This window comes from Magnolia sinica, chromosome 2 (genome assembly GCF_029962835.1).
Source record: "Magnolia sinica isolate HGM2019 chromosome 2, MsV1, whole genome shotgun sequence".
NCBI classification, from domain to species: Eukaryota; Viridiplantae; Streptophyta; class Magnoliopsida; order Magnoliales; family Magnoliaceae; genus Magnolia; species Magnolia sinica.
The window spans coordinates 15,607,225-15,628,463 of record NC_080574.1 but is presented as its reverse complement, the minus strand read 5'-3'; the positions used below and the strand labels follow the sequence as shown (position 1 = coordinate 15,628,463).

Sequence of the window (21,239 nt, the reverse complement as noted above, 5' to 3'; positions counted from 1 at the left end):
TATTTGATACTCTGGCAGAGTATGAAGCTTGACACGCAGGCACTCATAAATTGTAGACTTGGCATACATTAAACTAAAATTGAACCCACTAAGCTGTGGAAACCCTAACTCGTATTTTCAAAATTATATTTTTTGAAAAATCCTAACCCATGATTTGTGGTTACTTATTTGTTTGAAACAGAAGCAATTGATATTTTACATTTTGGACCGTCCAAAATATCCTACAACTCAATGGTCAGATAACGAAATAATCAGATAATCAATTAATTACTATTTGTTAGTGATACATCTGAAATGATACTTATTATTTGGACAGTTGAATTTGAATTAATTTTATGCTGAGTATGATGTAACTCCGAGGGCGTGCTCCTCATCCATCACACTTCTCATGTCTGACTAGGGATCACAACCATCCATTGCCTCGTGAGACCCATATTTGAACACGGTCAATTTTCTCGATTTTATACTGGATGGGCCATATTTAAAATATAATGGCCGCCGTCTATATCACCCAAACCGATATGCAGGACCACCCACAATGATATTGAGAATATTCTAATTCAGGTTATTTTTCCAGCAAGCTCGTTTCAGCATGGTGGTCTTGGTATCGATTCCCTAGAGGGGGTTGCTAACGGAGGACTATGTACTGACAATGAGGTGTACTAACAACCTAATAAAAAATCAAAATAAATAAGGTTATTTTTCCAGCAAGCTCTATCTAATGTGGGTCCATCGTTCCAACGATCATGTGTTTGGACTGCTAGGTTAAGAGCATGAAGCAGCCATGTGGTAAGTACGATATCTTCGGGACATACACTAAGCATATGGTGGGCAATTCATTAATGAGCAAATTCTTAGACAATCATGGCATTGGGGTATTCTCTAAATAAGAATAAGTAACCGGTAGTGCGACGTCAGCATCGAAGCACATTCAATAACTTATTATCATGACAATGACGCATTCGACAACGACAAAGCACGATCGGGTAATAACAATTACTAACTTATAACTAGTAGTATGCGATGTTGCTACGTAAGCAGTGATTATTCTCATGACATCGCTCAAGACCTTATAAATAGCAAATAAGAGTTCAAATGAAGAGATTCTAGCATCAATTCAAAATCTAATAACATATCAAAACAATCAATCTATCCAATGCAACGCTGCTAATTCAGTCTTTCAAGACACTTATCATTTCCACCATTTATTAACGTGTAATCCCTAGTTTCATCCCCGCTCTAAGCCAAACCGACTTAGTTGTAATTCCCTTACATCTGCGTACGTGTATCGGATTTGAAAGAAAATTGTATTCTTAAGATATATTCACCTATGCTCATAAGTTGGGTCAATAATAGTTATATTTTAGGTATCGCCCACTCCTTGCTCATCAATGTGTCACTCGATTAAGCACTCTACTGCTCTCAACTAGGTTGGTGATTCCATTGTAGTGGTAAGTTTCATTTTTCTGCCTCCGTCTCCGATTTCCATTTAACCATACAAATTTTGCACTTTTAAAACTTCCTAATTTTCAAGGTAAAAAAGAACTTGTTGAAGAAAGAACCCTAACCTTCGCAAATCACCTTGTTAGCACACTCGACAATTGGTAGAATAGATGGTTGGTTTTCCAATCATTCAACCAAACACCGTTCTATCTTGACACCAGGAGTCAATGGCGTTTGATTTGAATCGGACTGCAAATTAGTTCCAGCACGACTGCAAATCGATTATACCATGCCCACAAATCTCACACATGTATCACGTTGTTAAATTCCAGACCCATACCATGAACCCTAACCATTATCCCATGGATTGAAACCAGAATGTATCGTGCATGTCCTCGTGTTTATATGTTAGAAAATTTAGTAATAGGTTTGCAAAAATACACTAATTAGCAAAGCCTCTTTAGTAAAAATTCCATGTTATGTCAAAGGTGTACCATTTTTAAAGCTATTTGGTTTCTTAAGGACCCAAATTTTATAGGACCTAAAGAGGTCAAGTAATTAAGTTTCCATCCACTCAAGATGGCTAAGGGATACTCACACTTTAAGCTAGATTATGAGATACAATTTAAAATCTTATATTTGTAAGACATTAGTCAGTTATTTTGTTCTACAAGAGAAATCGACTATGGAAAAGAATAATAAGAAGGTAGAAACATAACCATATTTGCCATCCTAACATTATCTGACATCCCATTGTGTAAAAAAGTGTTCTATTTTCTTATCTTTTTCCATAATGGATATCATGCAATTACTAACCAGCGCTCTTGAATCAGTTCTCTTATTACATAGGCTCCAAGTTACATATATTGCAATTGCATTCTCAGTAGACCAGTTTGGGTGGCTCATGGGCCCAAAAAGAGACATGGGTCCTCCCCCAAAATCCCATGCTTTTAACATAATCCTATCCAAAGAAAGAAAGAAAGAAGAGGAAAGGACATAAAATCTACTAATTTCCTCCCTCATGTTCTCCATCTTCTTCTTCCATCTCTCTAGGCACAGCTCCAAATTGCTCTATCAAAATGTCAACCACCAATGGTACCAGATCGTTACATGGCACACCCTTCTTAAACAAATCTCCCAGATGAGAATCACTTCCAATTCTCCCACCCAAGTATACATCCACCCCCTCACATACCTTCCCATTCTTGTCCCTGGTCATGCACCCCATGAACCCTATATCAGCCACTTGGACCTGACCGCAGGTGTTTGGGCAGCCTGTCCAGTGCATCCTAACCGGATGTTCCAATGCCACTCTCTTCTGTACTTCTTCTGTAACCTGCAATGCCCTTGCCTTTGTCTCGATTATGGCCTGCCCACAGAATTGGTTGCCCGTGCAAGCAACCAGCCCTTTCATCAGAATAGCTGGCTCAGGAGAAAACCGCTCCTTTAAGAGTGGCTCCCTGAGCAAGGCTTCCAATTGAGAGTTCTTAACATTTGGAATTATGATGTTTTGTTCAACGGTGAGCCGTAGCTCACCTGAACCATACTCATCTGCTAGACGGGCCAGTTCGATCATGTCCTGAGCCTGGACTCGGCCTACCGGCACATGGATGCCCACAAAGCTTAGGCCTGCTTGTTTTTGTGGATGGACGCCAAGGTAGTCTCTCCTCTCCCATTGCTTTTGTACCATATCTTCACTCGATCTTTCCAGTTCTTGCCCCGGCATCCTCTTCACTACCTCGGATCTGAATCCTTCTATCCCCTACATTTTCACCAACACAAGTGAGCTAACACATTCCATATAATCGTAGTAAGGATATCAATTGGCCGGGCCAGAAAGGCCCATTAGAATAGAAATTTTGAATGGGGTGAACCATCAAACGACGGCCTAGTGCAAAGCATATGCACCATTTAAGGTGAATATATAACACACAAGTAACAAAACCATTGTATCTTAGGGTCGCTTGGATGGTGGTAAATGCTTTACGTTGTAAATAATTTACAGTAAATCACTTAAAGGCGGTAAATGATTTATAGCCTGTCTGTTTAGCTTTAAGTTGTAAATAATTTACTAGTAAATCATTTACAGTGTTTGGATAGCCTGTAAATGGTAAATGAAATCTGCTTTATAGGCTTTCATTAAAAAAAAAATAATAATAAATAAATAAATAATAAAAATAGAGTTGTTGCCATCTCCTCATTTACTAGTAAATGAAAACTCACCTTTTTACTAGTAAATGAGAGGGAGGCTTTGCTAGTAAATCATTTACAAGTAAATTAGAACATTGAAATACAAGTAGTAAATGATTTGCTACTTAACTCATTTACCACCATCCAAACAACCTCTTAGAGACTGCAATTAAGTGTGTATACACCATTTTATCGGTGTATATACATCCATTGGGCTATTCCTTTTTCACACAACATGCATTTTTCTCAGTGAAAAGGAGAAGAATGAATGACGCTTACGAGTTCGTCGATGAGCCACATCATTCGCGTCTTCTGCCGGTTTCCTCTGGTGCCCAGATCACGGTACGCCTCCAGCACTGCTTTGCAGACAGGGACCACGTCTTCTCCAGGGACCCACACATCAAGAGGCACTGCCTCTGCACATCGTTTGGGACTAAAGAACCCGCCCACCAATAAATTGAATCCGAACCGCCCATTCTTCATTGCTGGCATGTAGGCGAGATCATTGATGTGGGGGTGCTCGAACAGATCATGGGAGCCCACTACACACACATTCCATTTCCTTGGCCTGCTCACATGTGAACAAAACACATACCAATTCAGATACATTTCAGTTTCTATATGAACAATTGCCAGATATAAGTTTTGAATATTCTATCTCATATGTTCATGTTTTGTGATAAATGCAGATCCATTTACTGTGTTCTAAACCTCTGATGCATGCCAAGATCCGGCATTGGACACAAAATCTCGGTCCTATGATCACTTGTGTTAGCCACACTGAAAATTCCAGTTGTTGGATAAAAATTAGGACAATATCATGGATCACATTAATGGAGCACTCCTGTGACCAGTCTGCCCAGTAGATGAATGCAAGAACCCATGCAACAAAAAGCCTATGGGCCCACCGGGATATCCCTGCTTGACATCCACTCGATCCATTAGTTGTGCCAGTATGTTAGGAAGTAAACCTAAAAATCAGGCAGATCCAAAATTCAAGCAGGTAATGTTAGGTAACAGTAGTTGTAATGGCCGCCGCTGTTACGAGATTGGTTGCAACAGCCATTATAATTTTTTTGAAAAATGCATTTCAGCTCTGTAACGGCCATTATAAGTCATTTTCACAATATTGACCGTTAAAACCTCGTAACACAAAACGGTAACTGTTATAACACGGCCATCACTTAGCTATTGTAAAATAAATTGGATGGGAGTCTGATGTAGAGCGGGTCGCGGACAGTTATATGGCCAAGATGGATCAGAAAAGGCTCAGTCGACGACAGAAGTGCTCCAGACCATCGAACCTTAAATCGGGCGTATCTTGCAATCCGGAATGAGTTATCTGACGTAAAATATATAATTTTGGGGTAGAACGAGCTACTGAAGCCAACCAACCCCGCTACGCCCGGTTGCGCAGCCCGGAATTGCGAAAAACCCCTGGATCGATGGTCGTTTCCCCGTTTTAATTTCGTTTTTACTATAAATAGTAAGTTTTAGTTTGATTATAACTCTTCATCCGTTGGGCTTTAGGAGTTGCGCCCAACGTGAAAAGAGCTTAGAATAATTAGGAGAACGGTTTGGTGAAGCCAAATTGGACACTTATTATTTTTGGCCGAAAACCTTGCGCACTAGTAGACATCACGACCGTCTATAAATAGTAAGTTTACTATTTATAGTAAGTCGCGGATTCTAAGAGTTTGAGTTGTAGTTTGATTCTAATTTCTTTCCCATTGCTTGGTACACCTATTTAAAGGGTTGTGAACTCATTTTTATTCATCAATTAATCAATTTCAAATTTATTAGAATTTATTTCTATTTTTTGCTTTCTTTCCTCGTGGATTCGAGAAGTCTCTGTGAGAAGTCCAGAGAAGCTATGTGGATTCGGAGTAGTTATCCTCATCACGTTCATCCCTGCGTCAATTGGTATCAAAGCGAGGATTCCCCTCGGGTCGATGGCAGACAACGAATGTATGAATTAAAATCCTGTGGACGGTGATCCAGGGATTCATTATCTTTCGAAAAAAATGGAAGCTTTCCACCGGGAGAGTCAGTTGACCATGCAAGGGTTGCAGGCAACTCTCAACCATCTTGCGGATGCGCTACTTCCGCCTCGAGCCCTAGGCGGTGCTCCACCAATGGTGGTGGCTCCACCACCCATGGTTGCCGTTAGACATAACCCTGATTTTCGTAGAGCACTACCAGTGGCAAACCGTAGGGATACACCAGATGATTTAAGTTTTAGCGACGAGGACCTTAATGAAGGTTTTGCCCGACGACCAATCCATGGAGGTGATCATCTAGATCGTGCTGAAAGAGACTATCGAGGTAAGGCTGAACTTCCTAGTTTTAACGGTTTATTACGTATAGAAGATTTTCTCGATTGGCTAGCCGAAGTAGAGAGATATTTTGATTACATGGACGTGTCAGATCATAAAATGGTAAAATTGGTAGCGTTTAAATTAAAATCTGGTGCTTCTGCATGGTGGGAACAATTACAACTCTCACGAGCTCGCCAAAACAAGGCGCCCATCTCATCATGGCCACGGATGAGATGTCTTCTTCAATCTCGATTTCTCCCCAGTGATTATGAGCAGATATTATTCCAGCAATATCAAAATGCAGGCAAGAAAATAAAACTTTTTTTATTCCTATTAATTCAACGGTTGGCTACACGAAACGATCTATTAGAATCTGAGTACAGAAGGTGGCACGATTTATACGTGGGTTGCGACCCAAAGACCGAGTTCAGATGTACCCAGTCGGGACTGTGGATGAAGCAGTTCAATTGGCGGGTAGGGCAGAAACACAACTTGCAAGAGCTCCTGCTCGTCCATATCCTTCAACTCGACCCCCCATGACGGGTCCCACGCAGGATCCAGTGCTGCCACGAGGAAAAGACCCAGTACCTCAACTTCCTACAACCGTAAACCATGATACGGAGAGCGGCTCATCCAGGCCTCAACATGCAGCACCTATAACAGCGAGTCCGAGTAGGATTCCAAATCCTTATGCTCGGCCAAGGTCAAACAATTGTTACCGCTGTGGCCAACCAGACCACTTATCAAACACTTGTCCTCAACGTTCCGCAGCACACTTGACTATAAACGAAGGGGGCACTGAAGATGAGGCCGCAGAAGAAGACCATCGCTTTGATGAACATGAACAAATCACTGAAGAAATAGCAGGTGGTGATGAAATGACGGGCGAGGATCGTGGTGAATTTCTAGTTGTGAGGCGATTGTTGTATGCCCCACGAAAGGAATTACATCCACAACGACACAATATATTTCGTACTCGGTGCACCGTCAATGGAAAGGTCTGTGATGTGATCATAGATAATGGTAGTAGCGAGAACATCGTCTCAAGAGTGATGGTGGACAAGTTACTGCTACCAACGATGAAACATCCTTCCTCGTACTCAATTGGCTGGATAAAAAAGGTGAATGAGATCAAGGTAACTGAACAATGCACTATCTCGTTTTCAATTGGCAAAAATTATAAAGATCAAATACTTTGTAACGTGGTCGATATGGAAGCTTGTCATATGTTACTCGGTCGACCCTGGCAGTCGGATCGTGATGCGACCCATCGAGGACGAGATAATGTTTACGTATTTATCAAGGATAGTCGAAAAATAATCCTTGCCCCTATGGCACTAGAGAACCACCCTGAAGCCTCTAAAGTGAAGGGGAGTTCCCTCTTGACCATTCGGAATTTTATGGAAGAATCCAAGGAAACCGGCGAGGTATACGCTGTAGTGGTGAAGGGCAAGAAAGAGGAACCCTCAAATATCCCTCCAAGTTTAAGACTATTGCTAAACGAATTCAAAGAAGTCTGACCTGAGGATTTACCTGATGGATTGCCCCCATGAGGGACATCCAACATCACATAGACCTCGTCCCTGGAGCTAGCCTGCTCAATCGCCCTCATTATCGGATGAGTCCGAAGGAGTGTGAGATACTTCAGGGGCAAGTGGAGGAATTGATCCGTAAGGGTCTCTTGAGAGAGAGCATGAGCCCATGTGCCGTACCAGCATTATTAACGCCAAAAAAAGATGGAAGCTAACGCATGTGTGTCGACAGCCGAGCAATCAACAAAATTACCATCAAATATCGGTTCCCAATACCACGGTTGGACGACATGTTCGATATGTTAGAAGGGGCCAAGGTGTTCTCTAAACTAGATCTAAGGAGCGGGTACCATCAGATTCGTATTCGAGCCGGTGATGAGTGGAAAATGGCATTCAAGACCAAGGAAGGGTTGTATGAGTGGCTGGTCGCCCTTCGGCCTATCGAACGCACCAAGTACTTTTATGCGTTTGATGAATCAAGTTCTAAAACCGTTCATTAGCCGATTTGTGGTAGTATATTTTGATTACATATTGATATATAGCCAGGATGAGGCGGAGCACAAGAAACATCTCAGGCCGGTGCTACAGGTCCTACAACTTAACAAGTTGTACCTCAACTTGAAGAAGTGTAGTTTTTAACTGACAGTCTATTGTTTATAGGATTTGTTGTAACGTCAACAGGCATTCGTGTGAACGATAAAAAGGTGCGAGCTATTAGGGAATGGCCGATCCCGACAAACATTCATGAGGTGAGGAGTTTTCATGGGTTGGCGACTTTCTATCGTCGATTTGTGCGAGATTTTAGCACCATAGTCGTGCCTATAACAGATTGCATGAAAAAAGGACTGTTCTAGTGGACCAATAAAGCTGATAAGAGCTTTCATGAGATCAAGCATCGTTTGTCTACAACACCGATCTTGGTGCTTCCTAATTTCGACAAATTAGTTGAGGTTGAGTGTGACGCTTCATATGTCTGAATTGGAGGAGTACTATCACAGAAAGGCAAGCCGGTAGCCTTTACAGCGAGAAACTCAGCGAAGTCCGAAAGAAGTGGTCGACTTATGAGCTTGAGTTGTACACAGTTGTTCAGGCGCTGCGACATTGGCGACATTATCTGATTCAAAGAGAGTTTGTTTTGTACACTGACCATCAAGCATTAAAGTTTATTAATAGTCAAACTAACATGAATTGTGTGCATGCTAGATGGGTTGCGTTTTTACAGGAATTCACGTTCGTTCTGAAGCACAAGTCAGGGCAGCAGAACAAGGTGGCTGATGCACTTAGCCGTCGTGCATCACTACTAGTTACAATGAGCAACGAGGTAGTCGGCTTCGACTGTCTCAAGGAGCTGTATGCCGAGGATGAGGACTTCAAAGATTCTTGGATGAAGTGTCAAGAAGGTCACCCCAGTGACCTTCATATACAGGACGATTTTATCTTCAAATGGAATCGATTGTGCATCCCCCAAAGTTCTCTAAGGGAGCTGATTATTCAGGAGCTACATGGAGGTGGCCTTGGTGGACACCTGGGGCGAGACAAGATGCGAGCTCTTGTGGAAGAGCAGTATTACTGGCCATAGTTAGTACGCGGTGTGGGAAAAGCCGTACAACGTTGTCATGTTTGTCAGACCTCTAAGGGCAATCTCAGAATACGGGCCTCTACACCCCGTTACCTGTGCCTAACGATCCTTGGGAGGATTTATCAATGGACTTCGTGCTTGGTCCCCCACGAACACAACGCGGCATGGATTCGTGTTCGTGGTGGTAGATCGTTTCTCAAAGATGGCGCACTTTATCCCATGCAAGAAAACTCTCGATGCAACACACTTGACGAATTTATTTTTCAGGGAGGTCGTTCGGCTACATGGGGTCTCCAAAACCATTACTTCCGATCGTGACACGAAGTTCATTAGCCACTTTTGGCGGACTTTATGGAATCGATTCGATACACGACTTCAATTCAGTAGTGCTTACCACCCACAGACTGATGGGCAGACCGAAGTTGTGAATCGCACGTTGGGAAACCTCCTTCGCTGTATTTAAGGAGAAAAACCGAAGCAGTGGGATTTGGCCTTGTCTCATACAGAGTTTGCATTCAACAATATGGTGAACCGCTCGACAGGGAGATCATCGTTCCAGATTATTTACGGACGAGCGCCCAGGCACGAGCATTGCAGCAGAACATATAGCAGACAAGATCATGGGCATCCATGCAGAAGTGCAGACCAAGCTACATGCCTCGAACGAGAAGTACAAGGAACAAGCAGACAAGCATCAGCGACAAAAAGTATTCGAGGTAGGCGACCGCGTTATGGTCCATTTGCGCAAAGAGATATTTCCGACCGGGATGTACAACAAGTTGAAAAATAAGAAGATTGGACCGGTACCAATCATCCGAAAGATCAATGACAATGCTGATGTTGTTGATCTCCCAGATGACATGGCAATCTCACGGACTTTCAATGTCACGGACCTAGCCAAGTATCATGAACCAGAGCATGACGAGAACTCGAGGAGGAGTTCTTTTGAAGTGGAGGAGACTGATGTAGAGCGGGTCGCGGACAGTTACATGGCCAAGATGGATCAGAAAAGGCCTGGTCGACGACAGAAGTGATCCAAACCATCGAACCTTAAATCGGGGGTATCTTGCAATCCAGAATGAGTTATCTGATGTAAAATATATGATTTTGGGGTAGAACGAGCTACTGAAGCCGACCAACCCTGCTATGCCGGGTTGCGCAGTCCGAAATTGCGAAAAACCCCTGGATCGATGGTCGTTTCCCCGTTTTAATTTTATTTTTACTATAAATAGTAAGTTTTAGTTTGATTATAACTCTTCATCCGTCGGACTTTAGGAGTTGCGCCCAACGTGAAAAGAGCTTAGAATAATTAGGAGAATGGTTTGGTGAAGCCAAATAGGACACTTACTATTTTTGGCCGAAAACCTTGCGCACTAGTAGACATCACGACCGTCTATAAATAGTAAGTTTACTATTTATAGTAAGTCGCGGATTCTAAGAGTTTGAGTTGTAGTTTGATTCTAATTTCTTTCCCATTGCTTGGTACCCCTATTTAAAGGGTTGTGAACTCGTTTTTATTCATCAATTAATCAATTTCAAATTTATTAGAATTTATTTCTATTTTCTGCTTTCTTTCCTCGTGGATTCGAGAAGTCTCTGTGAGGAGTACAGAGAAGCTCCGTGGATTCGGAGTAGTTATCCTCATCACGTTCATCCCTGCGTCAGACTCCCACTAGAACTGGGCACGGGACGACTCGACTCAGCAAACTCAACTTGTCCGATTTGTTCAAACTCGACTCGACTTGAACCAAGTGGGTGAGTCGATATGAACGAGTAGACTTCGTACAATCTGAAATCAAACTGAGTCGAGTTGGGTTACCCAATAACTCAACTCAACTTGACTCTAAATCCTACTCGGGATTGACGTAACTAGATCTGAAACTTGACTCGAACATAAAAATAAAATAAAATTAGATATGAGATGTCGTGTAGCTGATGGAGAGGCTGCAATTATGGTAGGTGCACCTAGGTTTTGAGGTATGATTTCAGCCCAGGGATACCCGCTGCACTCGACCTGACTCAATATCTGTGACTGGGTCAGACTCAGTCTGGGTTAGTCTAGGCTAGACCCAGACTCATATCGGGTTAGGCATACTAGACTCGGTACCAAGTTGGGTCGAGTTCGGGTCAGCTTTATTTCAAAACTGGGTCGGGTCAGGTCAGCCCTAACTTGGTCCGACTCGACTCGATGCCCACCTCTAACTCCCACTATCAAAACTTTCTTGCGGCCTACAATGATATTTATATTCGAATGAAGTGAAATCCCAAGTATTTGCTTAAATCATAACTTCATTGGGCTCAAGAAGGGTTTAGTGGTAGGCATTCCCTTTCCAATTTTTCTTTTGATGTCTTCCACTTGGGAAAAGAAAATGGATTACTACCCTTACGGTAAGATATTTCATTATATTTAGATTGCAAAGGAAATATTAAATTTCAAAATACAATCATTATTCAAACACCATAATTAAATTCTCACTCGCCAAATACAATACGGCTTTTGTGAGAGCTCTATGTAAATTTTCACTTGTCATCCAAATAAAATTCTCAAAATGAAATACATTGGGATCTACTCTCATAGAAAATCTAGATAAAATATAAATAGAGAATCACTATAATTTTCTTTGCTTTTCTTTTCCCACCATTCAAACAGGCCCAAGTTTTAGAACTGCCTGACTTTTAGGCCCACGTCCTAACATAAGCTAGCACAACTCATGGGCAGAGTGGATGTCATGGAGACATCTTGTTGGGTTGTTGCATGGGCTTTCTGCAACTGAGTTTTGCATGAAATTCGTGTCCCCGGTGAGGACTGGGACGCAAGAATAAGAGTTGAGTACAGCTCTTTGTAAGTTGAAACTCGATTTTTGTGGCGCATGCCCATCTCCTTGGATGATCCAGAAGGTCCAAGGGATTGGCCGTAGGCCCAAAAAGCCATCCTAGCCGTCCAACCCATATCCCCCTTCCTCTATGGTCAGCAATAACTGCAAGGGCAACGGCCCACAGGATATTTTTGGGCCATGGTACATCCAATAGACACCTTAAGAATAGATCAACAACACAGAAAAGGGAAAAAGAGAGAATGCACACATGAAAAGAGCAACTCACAAATTGGTGAAGTCAGTATTGCCACGGCCATTGGCAGTGATGAACTGGGACAAGAGATTGGTGTAGGGCCTTGTGTCCACGATCTCGTGTGGGTCGATCCCTGCCAGTGGATTTCCCACTGGGTTCCGCACGTTGTCCATGCCACTCTGTAGGCTGGTCAGCCCGACTCGGTCGAGTCCATCCAGTATCTCTGGCACGTGAGGCAGCTCCACACCGCGAATTTGCCAGTTTTGTCGGGTCGTCACATCGGCACAACCATGTTCTCCGTAACTCAGCACCACAATCCCCAGGTAACGGGTCTGCTCGCTTGTCGTCACCCCATTTGGCAGTTTCAATCTCATCATGAATCGCCCATCTACCAGTATTAAAGAAAAGCACATTTCAAATGATGAACTTTGTCAAATACCCACAGGCTCCATTGGGACCCGCCGCTCATGGATGTAACGGTCCATATCACTCTGATATCATGTTGGTGATTTAATCCAAGTTGAAAAACTCTACTTGACTCGCCTGAGTCAACTCAACTCGGCCAGATTTCACCAAACTCAGAAAAACCTTTTGATCTGGTCAAAACTCAGGAAAAACTCGACTCGACTTGACGAACTCAGCAAAACTCATAGACAACTCCCCACAACTCAACACTAATCATATTTTATTTTTATTTTTTAATATAAAATAGTACTGAAGAAGCTCAGAAAAACAATGCAGAGCTTTCGAGAAATTCAACCCGAGTATAAGACAATATGAAATAAGTATAGGATTCTAAAATCAGGCACATCTAAAACTCAGGTGGGCCACGCCAATAAAACGGAAAGAACAACAATGTCCACCGTTGAAACTGTCCCTGAGCTGACCATAATATTTATGTCATCCAAAGTCTTTAAAGAATTATTACCACTCAGATAAACTGTAGGAACAAATATCATCCTTTTACACTTGGGCTTTCGATATGCTTCAATTTTCATTCATGCCTAAAATGAGCTGGAAAACGGATGAACCATGTGGATGAAACGCAGACATCATGGTGGGTCCCATAGAGAATCCACACCACGCTAAAGAGTCGTGAGCTCCTCGCTACACAATCTTTCCCTAACATGTTGACAAGTGGACCACGCAACCTCAGAGCTTTTATTAATCAAATAAGAATATTTATAGTTATTATAAATTCATTATATTGAGATGGTTACTACTTTTTGGGATGAAATGACATAAATGCCCTCCAACATTTTCGTTTTTTCTTTTTCAAAAGTAGAGTACAGCATTACCACGTGGTTTTCTTATGACGTATAACCCGTCCACCAGATGCGCCGGAGAATGACTATTAGATAGATTTTTTATTTTTATTTTTCATAGGGTAAGGTGGATTCAATCGTCACGTTGGTCAGGCCACAAAAAACAACATACACCACCCAATTAATCCACGGTGGAGTGCACCTGTTTGTTGGGGTATATTTTATACGGACACTCCCTAACCTCTAAATGCTTGACTCCACAATTTTTTAAAGATGATAAAGGGAAAATTTTACTGCAAGAAAAACTATATAATTTATATTCCGGTACCTCTTCCCCAAAGGTTTTGAAAAATACATCATTAATCAGCTAACATTGATGTATCTGTTTATCCACACCGGTCATACCTTCTCTAAGATTATATTAAGATATGAGCTCAAAAATGAGATTGATTGAACACCTAGTGGACCACACCAAACAGTAAGTTTGGTTGCATTAAATGCGCAAAGCATTAAATGCAAGAGTAATCGCTGGTGTGGTCCATTAGGGCGTTCTCCTCATGTTTGGGCTTATACCATAATATGATATGAGAAAAGGGATAGACAATGTGAATAAATAGATACGTCATAGTGGGCCCCACACAGATCCGGTTGGACGCAATTCACCTGCCATTATCCAGGCAGGGGGCTATTTGGGGCCCACCATGATGTATGGGTTTTATCCATGCTGTTCATTCATCTTTTCAGATTATTTTATTATATGATCTCAAAAATGAGGCGAATCCAAGGCTCAAGTAAACCACACAGTGGGAATTGAATACTCCCCATTAAAAACTTCTTAAGGGCTGCGGAAGTTTTGGATCAAGCTAATATTTGTGTTATACCTTCATCCAGGTCTCTATAACCTTATGAACAGGTCGGATGATAAAAAAAAAAACATTACAGTAGTTTCGACAGTTGGTGTCAGTGTCACCGCTGCTTCCTCATATCTTATAGTCAACTTGAGTAATGCGTATGTAAAATCCACTCCAACCATTAGACGCACAGTCCTCATTAGACCATGGAATAAAAATCAGAAGGAAATTAATTGAGAGAGAAACATCCACCCTTATTTTTACAGGGTCCATCATGATATAAAATTCACTCCAGCCATTAGATTTTACACCAAAATTTAAGCCTATGCCTTAACAATCAGGCCCATCCATGATTCAAGTGGCCCATACCAAAAGAAATAATTTAGAGGGTCATCATTCCCTACACACTATTTCCAAGCATGTGGTCCATTGGAATGACGAAGGAGGTTATTTTCGAGCCCTTGGCTTAGCATGAGTTGACACACCTCATGATTGAAGTGGATATTACATAATGTTTATGTTAGAGTCCACCCAAGCAACCAACTCATTTGATCTGATGTCAAGAAACCAAGTGCTAAAGAAATGCAACCAAAGCAGTGGAAGTAGCTTTTTGAATACTTTTTAAAAAAATATGTACTACAGTGTCAATTCTATATTAATTAGTCACTTTTTTCTTTTTTGTAGAATTTTCAAATAAAACAGGAAAATAAATGAGAGTATTTTAGCCTTTTTGTCTTCAAATCCATGGTATATTCTACACTATATATGTAACATACATTTAATTCAAATGGAATTATCTAACATGTTAAACTCAAACCTTGGGTTGAGTCACGTCCCAAATGTGTGGGAGCGGATTAGGTGCAGCCCCGAACTCACCCAACACAATGCAGCGCTGACTGCAAGACCCACCTTGATGCATGTATTTTATATCTACCTTATCTATTTATTTTTTAACTCATTCTAATGCGTGAGTCTAAAAATAAACAGGTCTAAATTTCATATGGACTACAAAAGTTTTTTTTTCATAAGGCTGATATTTGTTTTTTTTTTCTTTCATCTAACATGTGTTACCTTATCAATAGGTTGGATGGCGCATAAACATTACGGTGGACCTGAGGAAGTGTTCAATGGTGGGCATTCAAACATTACAGTTTCATTTGTTGTGGTTCACCTGAGATTTAGATCTGCATGATGTTTTGGACCATGCCCTAAAATGAGCTGGCAAAACAGATGAGCGGCATAGATATACAATACATACATCAAGGTGGGCCCTAGGGTCAGGACGGAACATGTTGGGTGAGGCCGGGCCGCACCTAACCCATTCCCAAAATGTGCTTGGCTGACCAATTCGAATCTTTCAATGCACTTATTGAAATATATCCATTGGATGATATTTGTTTTTTAATTGTCTAATAAATGTCCCCCAATCGAATAGGCAAGTCACCAAACAAAAGTAATTTCTAATCATAATGCATCTAAATTAGGACCCGTAATTTGAACAGTTTAAGTTGAATTACTTATATACCACGTATGCAATTTCTAAGCGCCTGCATATCATCCCATCGCTTTGCCGGAATTTCTAAGTTTCTCGTTTGCAATTCAAGATAGGATGTTCAAAAACAGCTGGGGTGTGTTTGGTTGCACATAATATCTTGATGTTTCATAATCAATTAGTCTAATTTTGCGATTTCATCTAATCCGATGCAGCCAATCACACCCTAAGCAAATGCATCCCATGGCGTTCCCGGAATAATTGTAATTAAATAATCTGCATCAGTGCATAAAATATTGCATGGGAAGAACTTTGATACTCTGATGACGGTGATGATTCATACACATTCACTTCACAGTTGTCCACGTAGTATGGATGTAACTCAAATAAACCATCCAAATCGTGGGACCTATCTTAGATGGATGATAACCCAAAAGCTACATCAATCCATCCATCGTAACCGGTCGATTGGATGACATATAGTGGACGGTTAACATGAGCAGGAACCAATGGGCAAAACCGAGATCCAATTAATCTGAGGTTAGATAAGTCAAACCAATCTGAGATTGGGGACCATGATTTGGACGGGTTAATTTGAGCTACACGTGTGCCACGTGCGTAGATGCAGAGCGCGTGATAAGAAACAAAAAAATGCCTTACATTGATGCTTCCGCCGGTGGAAGAGGCCAAGCCACTTGAGGCGGACATCGATATCATCCTTGGTGAGTTTCGAACTCTCGATCTCTTTGAAGGGGATCGCTGCCAGCTCATCAATTCCCCGCTCTAGCACCAGCTTCATTGGCTCCTTCTCCAGCTTCACCTGCGCGCCACACGTGCGACAAAACAGGTTACGCTTTTGTATAGCCAGCAAGACCACCTAAATTGATAGCCCTCCACTGATCATAACGACTAGACATGATGCAGTGCCTGAGCGGAGCACAATATGAGGTGGCGCAGTGAATTAGGAATGCAAAAGCAGGAGATAGAACTTGCCTTTTCCTGAGGGTTGATTCCTTGCCGGAATTCTTCCTTGAGGACCCAGTACCCATCCCTCTCCTCGACTCTCGGCTCGAGCCGGGACGCGTCGGGAGGTGCAGATGGTGCGGCTGTTTGACTCGGAGAGGCTCTGAGACGCCGATTGGATCGGATGGCAGGCAGCGAAGGTGGGAGGAGTTGCAGAGACGACATGACGCGGACCGTTGGATGATGAGGCGTGCGTGAGGGCAATCTGGTCTTAGAAAGAAAGAAGCGGGTGTTAGGGACATGGAAGGAGAAAGGCGATGCATTTTGTAGGAGTCTGTGGATGGGAATGAAGAAAGCTTTCGGGGGCTCTTCGATGTTGCAAAAGGCCGTTGGATTAACTAGGAAACGAGACGACCCGAGTTTTCGCAACAATTACTGATGTAACCTTCCCGTCATTTTGGGATCCGCGTCGCAGATAATAATCTCCCACGTAGCTGGGTATGTGGATTAGATGGATCTGTGATTGTGGGGGGCACATGATGTATTTATTTCATATCCATGCCGTCCATTCGTTTTGAATGATCATTTTAAGGCATGATCCTAAAAACGAAGCAAATCCAAATCTCATGTGGGCCACATAACTGGAAACAGTGTTAATGAATGCTTGCCATTAAAAACTTCTCTGGGGCCACGAAAGTTTTGAATCATGCTGATATTTGTGCTTTCACTTCATCTAGGTCTGTGTGACCTTATCAAAAGGTTGGATGGTAAATAAACATTATTGTGGGCCCTACAGAGTTTTTAATGGTGGCCATCTAATCACCATTGTTTCCTGTGGTGTGGCCCACCTGAGATCTAGATCTGCTTCATTTTCCATGTTCATGCCATAAAATGAGCTGAAAAAATGGATGGACAGCATCGATATAAATCCTATACATCAAGGTGGGCCCCACAGTGTCCACTTAAGAGAGCTTTCCAAGTGAACTTTTGCGTTCGTGTGCTGGGTTTAGAACATTCAACTCCATCTGATCGGTGCAGTTGGTGGACCGCCCGACACTTTGCGAATAGGCCTTTGTTATGTGGGTCAAAACATACGGTTGTTTGTGTCCATGTTTAGAGTGGAAGTGGCGGATTGCGTGGTGTGTCACACACCACCGACTTCAGTGGTGTGTTGACGTAACCAAGTTCCGTGAGCCCTACTATATCCTTTTTAGGCCATGAGCCCAAAAATGAGGTCCAAATCTCCAGTGAACCACGCCATGGAAAGCAAACAGTGAGGGCAATGATTCCCACGGTTGAAATCTTCTTAGGGCTCATCATTACTTTCATTTGCTCTCTTACCTTTTCATAAGGTCACGTAGATTTAGATGAAATGAAAAAACAAATATCAGATTGATCCAAAACTCCCGTGACCCCAACAAGTTGAAAACTGTAGACATTCAATCCCCACTGCTTTTTGAGGAGTGGTGCACTTGAGCTTTGATCTTTCCCATTTTTGGACTCAAGCCCTAAAACAATCTCGCCAAGTGCCTGAACGGTGTAGATATAATACATGCATCATGGTGGAGCCCATATAACTTGGTGATATCAACACACCACCGAGGTGAGTGGCACACCACGCAATCCGCTTCTCTGTGCATTTTTAAACAGTCGGGTTGCTAACGTACATGATCCTTTCATTAACCGTTGAGAAATCTAGTGCAATTTTGGATCTCATCTTTTCTGAGTTGAGAAATCTAGTGTTTTTTTTTTTGGACCCGCTGAGAAATCTAGTGAGATTTTGGATCAGGTGGAGTCTTGAGTTGGGTCCGGCTAGTTTTAACTTTTAATAGATTTAGTTCATTTATTAAAAACATATTGACATTTCTAGCAATGGAACGAGGTTTCCTCAGCCACACACATCTAAGACAACAATTGCTTATAGTCCAAACTCGAAACAGATGATGCCGCCCAGTACCAAGACCCACCAAGCCCCAAACCCGAATAGCATGGTATGGGTATTGTAAGACCCGACCTCACCAAGATCCATACCCGATTGGCATGCATGGGTACTTTAAGGCCCAACCTAAACCTAACCTGTTTAAAACTCATTCCGATATATATATACCGTGAGACCCCACCATGATGTGCGTCCAACATCTACCTCATTAGTCGGATGCACCATTCCATGTTGGGCCACGGGCTAAGTCGATTCATGACTTGGGTGGGCCACACCACATACAACAGTTGAGAAGGATTACCTTCCCATTAAAACATTCATAATCATTTATTGGGCTATATATATATATATATATATATATATATATATCAGAGTGAGTTCAATACAAAAATCAGCTTATCTTGTATATATGTATTTCATGTTTAGAATATTTAAAAGTATATCACATTCATCAGCCTTAATATATATTACAAAATAAATCAACAATGGCATTTCCAAACACAAATTGTGAAACCTAAGATTTTCAAAATCATGTTATCAAACAGAACTCCTGCGGATGATTTAAATTCCATCAAGTGGACGAGTCCTTAGCTATCCATGGACAGGGCAGTTCGTAATTATTTAGTGAATAGGGGGTTGTTTCGTCTTTCGCATCTCTCTTTCATTTGGCCTTTTGTGCCTCGTGTCGTGCATAAAATAATGGCTATTTCGCCTCCGTAAAGCTGCCAAGAGTCGTCGTCGCGCAACGCCGACATGCCCTTTCAGCGGAGCCGAGGAACGTGGTAGTACTTACTGAGTTTGGGGAGCAAGGCTCGCTAGTTATGGCCTATAAAGTGATGATCCAGACCGTTCATCTACAGTGGCCCCACAAATATATACCACATGGAGAAAAACGTCATTTATTGAGAACTCTCAAGGCAGTGGAGAATGAGATGGAAGATGCTTTCCTGGGCCGTTGCTCGGACTTGCATTGTATTGACAGTTACATGTCAAGTGAATGTTGTTTTTGACAGGAAGTGCCCGAACTGTGGGAGCATATTGAAGGCTCAAGTGGAGCACACTTGAAGAAGCAATGGGGATTAAAAGCTTACCGTTGAAAACTTCTAGCAGTCCACTTCCACGGAAGTTTCGGATCAAGCTGATATTTTTGTTTCCTCTTCAGGTCTACGTGATCTTATGAACAAGTTAGATGTCAAACAAACATCACGGTGGGCCCCAAAAAGTTTTCAATGGTAAGAGTTCAATCTTCCACTCGAGCCTTCAATATGCCTTCTTTTTTAGCTTATGGCGTTGGATAAAACATATACATCACAGTGGGCCCCGCAGAACCCCTGACATGACCTTCCGTCTCTTGGTCCTGGTGCCCAATACATGTGAGGGAGTGGTTTTGCCACCACGTGCTGGCCTTTCTTCTATTTTTGTACCAGCAAGTTTAACATACATGACAAGGAATAGAAGCCTGGATAACTCAAATGCAGTGTCTCAACCAGCTCTACCAACGAGAAGCACGTGTTTGGCCTTTAACCTCGTTTCCTACGGTTTCGGACGGGGATTGCGTCGTCAACCCAACACCACGTAGCTACGGGGCCCACCGTGATGTATGTGTTTCATCCAGGTCGTCCATCCGTTTTGTAGCTAATTTAGGGTATGAGCCCAAAATTGAAGCATATCCAAAGCTCAAGTGGACCACATCACAGCGGAGATAAAGACGTCCACCGTTGAAACCTTTCTAGTGCCCACAGTGATGTTTATTTGTCATCCAACCTGTTAATAAGGTCACACAGACCTGGATGAATGAAGGGAAAACACAAATATCAGCTTGATCAAAACTTTTGTGCATCCAAGAAATTTGCGACAGTAGGCGTTCAATCTCCATTGTTTCCTCTGGTGTAGTCCACTTGCGCTTTGGATATGGTTCGGTTTTGGGCTCATACCCTAAAATGAGCTGGCCAAACAGATGGACAGCATGGATAAAACACATACATCATGGCAGGCCGTATGGGTCCTTACACCCGGTAGCTACGTGGTGTTGTCCAACCAAATTCGGAGTACAATGCACCAAATAAATGCAAGCTATTGTATTACTTGAAAAATGGTAGGAAAATGAAATGCATCTCCAAACTCCAGCACACGTGTGCCGTCATATACAAGACATATTGGTTTTATTCACCCGGTGGGGCCTACACAACACTTGTTTCAGCCCCAAAGTTAGGGCAGTTTACCTGTTAGGTGAGCCAAACTTTTTTCTTTGCATAGAGAAGATTGATCCACTTCTTAGGTGTGGCTCACTTGATGTGTCCCAGAAAGATATTTTGGCCAGGGGGCACCCACGGCAGGGCCTGATCAATGGCCCAAATATCGCATTTGCTTTCAATGTTGGCAAGCGTAGGCTAGTCTAGATGTGCAAGTCCCTCTCTCTTTAGTTATTTCTTAGGGTTCTACTTGCATAGGGTATGCATGAATTTTATTTTATTTATTAAAAAAAAAAAAAAACACACACACACACACACACTAATTGAATATTTCAACTCTTTGATTACCCAAAGGTTATTTTGAATGTGTTAATGTACCAAGCAAATCAGCCAAATTATCAAAGGG

The 21,239-nt window shown here is 42.1% G+C and overlaps 1 protein-coding gene across 1 annotated transcript; it reads right to left on the bottom strand.

Annotated features, from left to right (window-relative positions):
* Window positions 1-2,263: 2,263 nt before the first annotated feature.
* Window positions 2,264-17,071, bottom strand: LOC131236406 (ferredoxin--nitrite reductase, chloroplastic). Its single transcript, XM_058233528.1, has 5 exons — window positions 16,733-17,071; window positions 16,400-16,559; window positions 12,165-12,519; window positions 3,913-4,201; window positions 2,264-3,205 (listed from the first exon to the last, which is right to left on the bottom strand). Exons 1-5 carry the CDS (start codon window positions 16,925-16,927, stop codon window positions 2,450-2,452), a joined length of 1,755 nt encoding a protein of 584 aa, XP_058089511.1. The 5' UTR covers window positions 16,928-17,071; the 3' UTR covers window positions 2,264-2,449.
* Between the last annotated feature and the right edge of the window lie 4,168 nt (window positions 17,072-21,239).